General features: G+C 29.7%; 1 protein-coding gene across 8 annotated transcripts in view; it reads left to right on the plus strand.

Moving 5' to 3' along the window:
- The window catches only part of LOC106475953 (battenin-like), a 17,054-nt gene extending 14,480 nt beyond the window's left edge, over positions 1-2,574 (plus strand). For all 8 annotated transcript variants that reach the window (XM_022379950.1, XM_022379952.1, XM_022379951.1 and 5 more), the window contains exon 8: positions 2,491-2,574. In XM_022379950.1, coding sequence (XP_022235658.1) covers positions 2,491-2,567 — 77 coding nt within the window. In that variant the 3' untranslated portion in view covers positions 2,568-2,574. The remainder of the gene's footprint in view (positions 1-2,490) is intronic.
- The last annotated feature ends 1,591 nt before the right edge of the window (positions 2,575-4,165 follow it).

Consider the following 4,165-nt stretch of genomic DNA (forward strand, 5'->3'; position numbering starts at 1 on the left):
TGCAGGAATTTTGATAGCAAGAATCTATATGTGTACCAGCCTCATTGAGCTGAAAAGAAATTTAGAGGCCATATATGTACTGGTTACAGTGAATGGGTTAAAAATGAAAGTTTTTGTTGATTATGCTTTTTCATAGAAATGAAACCCCAAATAATTAAAATTTTTAAGCTATTCTGTAGGAATTTCTCATAAAGAATATATAGCATTTCATACATATATATAGTAACAGGTTGGTCCAAGTGCTCGTGTCATCACCTTTTAAAGAGCTTCATTCAAAATGTAATTAAACTATTTTATTAACAATGTATACAAATAAATTTAACATCAAAATGTAGTTAATAAACCAAATGTTATAATTATATAAACTTTCATTTGTTAATTTTAAAATAAAATATTTCTATAAATCCTCAATCTCCCCTTGTATGAGAATTATGAATTTTTTGCCATGTATTGCCCAGCTTCTAATTTTTTCAACATGTTTCTCTAATTTACTGAGTTTAACATAAATTACTCATTATAGTACAGGTATTTCTAAGGCAAAATTAATTTTTATAGCCTACAATATTCTTTGTTTATGGAGATATAAACTAGAAAGTCAGACTTGTTTGCTATGCCCACTTGTCTTATACTCTCTTTTACAAATTGCCAGTAATTCTTTGTGAAATTTTCTATTATGTCATTTATAACAATAGAAAGATAAAGTTTTAATTTACCATATTAAATATAATATTATGTTGAGCTCGGTACAAAGTTTTGGTTATTCTGTCTACAGTGTGAAGGTTGCTATCCCTCATTTCAGATTGAGTAGATAAGAGAATTATTTTAAGGCACTTATGCATTAGTTAGAAAGCCAGCTAAGTTATAGGAAATTGTTTGCTTTCTGCATGTTATTATTCTGTGTTCTTATGTGTATTTATCAAACAAAAACAGTTATTCAACGTACTAGTGCCATTATTACAAAAAAAAAAGTAGACTTGAAATTCACCTGCAGGCTGACAGCAAAAAAAAACAAGAGATCAAATGTAAATACTACTTGTTGTTTTTATATGTATATTTTTTATTTATTCTTATAAAAGTAACTAAATGTAAGAATTAGAAAAATATTAAGTTAGATAAGGTTAGGCTAGGTAATATAATGAAAATAATAAATTTCTTCATGACGTCTGCTCACAAGTAGCTTGTGTATTACATAATTCAATATGGTAACTTGAACTAAGAGTGTGCAGTGTGATTTACAACTTGTATCAAGGGATTATTAATTACCCATGGTTCAAAAAGCAACAAAACAATAAAACGTAAGTAGAAACAGATGTTGACTGTTACCAGATTTAAGCTGTTTAGGAGGAACAGTTGTAGTTTTTTGTTACAATCTGTAGTCATTCTAAAAAAGGGAAAAGGGTAATTTAGATTTATTTTCTATATTTTGTGATGGCTATAAGGTCAATCAAATTAATGTCATGCATATAGTTAGGGTAGAGAAAACAGATAAAATAGAAAATTTGACTGAATAAAATTTATATTAATTTAGGAGGTTTTAGAGGTTATGCAAATTAAGTTTAAAAATGTAAGAATAATAAGAGTATTTTTAATCTAACATGGAAGTCACCTTGCACTTAAACTAGTCAACACTCTGAAACCATGTATTCGTGGATAAATCTTTAGTAAAAACACTACATTAAAAAACCTGATTTTTTTATATACAAAAGACTTGTAATATTTACTAAAAGCTCATCAAATTTTGTAGGTACATTGAGTACCTTCAGAGCTATAGTATGCATACCTTCATGGTTTCATGGTGGTTATAAAGTTGGGTAAGATACATAAACCCATATCCATAGGGTAAATTGAGAGATGAAATATATTCCAAAGTTGTGCAGAAATTAACACTGTCTATGAAGGATACCAATTAAATTCTTCAACTGCCAATAACATAGATATACCCTTCAGGAACTCAACATACAGTTACCTCCTCTACCAACCACCTGCGTGATAATTTACAAAGGACATTTTTAACATATTTTTGGGACCTTAATTTTCCAAATTTCACTTTTTTTTTCTCCCATCTAGCCTTTTTTACGTTTTTTGTAACTAAAGTCAAAATTGACAGCCTTCGTATCATATAAATGTTGTTGGGTTGTATTTTTCCACAGATTGTGAAGTTTCCTGTCTCTTCTTTTACACATATTAATGTGTTAATAAAACTTTACTTACAATTATGTTTTCCGATAATGAAATTGAATGAATTAACCTTGCTTTTTAATAATATACATGTGTATATTCTCATCATATCTGAAAGGTAAAACTTTAGCTTGAAAGATAGTCCTTTACCATAAAGACTTCAAATAATCAACATCAAAAAGAAACATATTAATAGAGAACACATGTTTTGATATTTATAAACAAATACAAATAACCAGGATTTTACAGTTTTCATTTTATGACTACTTTACAGAAATCTATTTATTTAACATTTTTAGTTTTCTTCTCCAGGTGTCATCTGTGCAGCATTATCAGGCGGATTAGGAGAAGTTAGCTTTCTGTCTTTTTCTGCACATTTTGATAAGTAAGTTATTTGTATAGAATTTTCATTTTTCGGATAAAATGTTATAACTTTTGTAAGGAGAAGTAGAATAAATGCAATATAAGTAAAGCACATGTAATAGAAAAGAAACATTTTTCGAATCTATATAGGACAGGGACTGAGTAATTTTACATTTAATGCAATATTACAGGTGACAGCGTATGAAGAAGTGCAGAATGATATTCACCAGTAATTGTACATACTTTTGAATTATCTAAAGTGTTTGGGTTCACAACTTTATCATTTATAACTGAATAATAATTAATGCTGGTAATGGTTGATTTCAGTGTGAAGCATTTCATGCAGCAAAATGCAACTGAATAATAAATGATTTGATGTAGTTTGAATTTAAAGTATGTCAGAATATTCATTACTTATACACATATTTTACTGAGATACCATATCACAGTACAGATCTTCATCATTGTCTGTATTCATTGTTTGAGGTGCTAAGCTGTTTTTTTTTATTTAACACCAATATCTTTTTTTTATTAGCAAATCTTAACAATCATCTGTTTAACTCTAAAAGTTGTACCAAAATAACCTGATCAAATGTGTGTTTTTATTGAATAATTAAACATTGAATGTTTGTGCTGTTAGAAACTAACATTATATAATTTAATTAGCACAGTTAAGTATGCCTTTGCTTTTAATATCTTCAAAACATAATGCTTTTAAGCAGTAGGAGACGGCTGATAGAGAATCATTATATAAGATGTGCAGTTTTCAAAACACCAGTTAGCATTTTACATGGATTGAAATTTGATGACAAGGAACTCACTTTTTAGAAAATAAAGTTTGGAGACAGCTTGAATGGGTAGTGAAAGAAACTGTCTTACAAATGAACAATGTTTTGAAAAGCTTATGTCATCATCAGGTACAAGTACACAGGAATACACACACACATGGTATGGAACAAAGAGGTTGCGTGACCAGAGATTGCTTCACAGATTAATATAGGTATCTTGGTACCCTGGGGTGTTGGTTTAGGGTGGGACTGTTTTGTTCAATTAAGATAGCTTCCTTTATTATGCATTTATTGATGTTTGGTTCTTTGTTTAAAATGAATGTTTTCTATAGATATGCAGTGGTTTTCCTATATTATTACTTACACAGTTACAGTTATTGTCGACTTGATTGCCCTCTAGTGTGCAAATTTTCGCTCATCACTAGCCTTGAACTCCCACCTAATTCCATGTGTATACCATATGGTTCATCTGCATTTAAGAATGCAACACACCCTCCTAATGCAGCTGACTTCCTCAATGCAGTTGAACCTGATCTTCACTTCTTGGTTTGGGATGACAATGTTAAGACTTAGTGCTTGATTTCAGATATTTTTTTCTTTAGTGCATTTTGAAAATATTTAGTTTCTGATTTTCACATTTCAAAGTATTGTTTATAATCCATTATGGAGTTGGATTCCTTTATTTACTTACCTCCTTTCACACTAGCTTTATCCTGATGAAAGTTACTCTTCTCTGCCCATCTAAGCATTGGTATGAATCTTACCTCGCTTACTTCAGCATTTATACCTCACTATATTGCCCACAGCAAGTTAAATCTTACAACGATGCACCCCTA

Source organism: Limulus polyphemus, unplaced genomic scaffold, assembly GCF_000517525.1.
Source record: "Limulus polyphemus unplaced genomic scaffold, Limulus_polyphemus-2.1.2 Scaffold9507, whole genome shotgun sequence".
NCBI classification, from domain to species: Eukaryota; Metazoa; Arthropoda; class Merostomata; order Xiphosura; family Limulidae; genus Limulus; species Limulus polyphemus.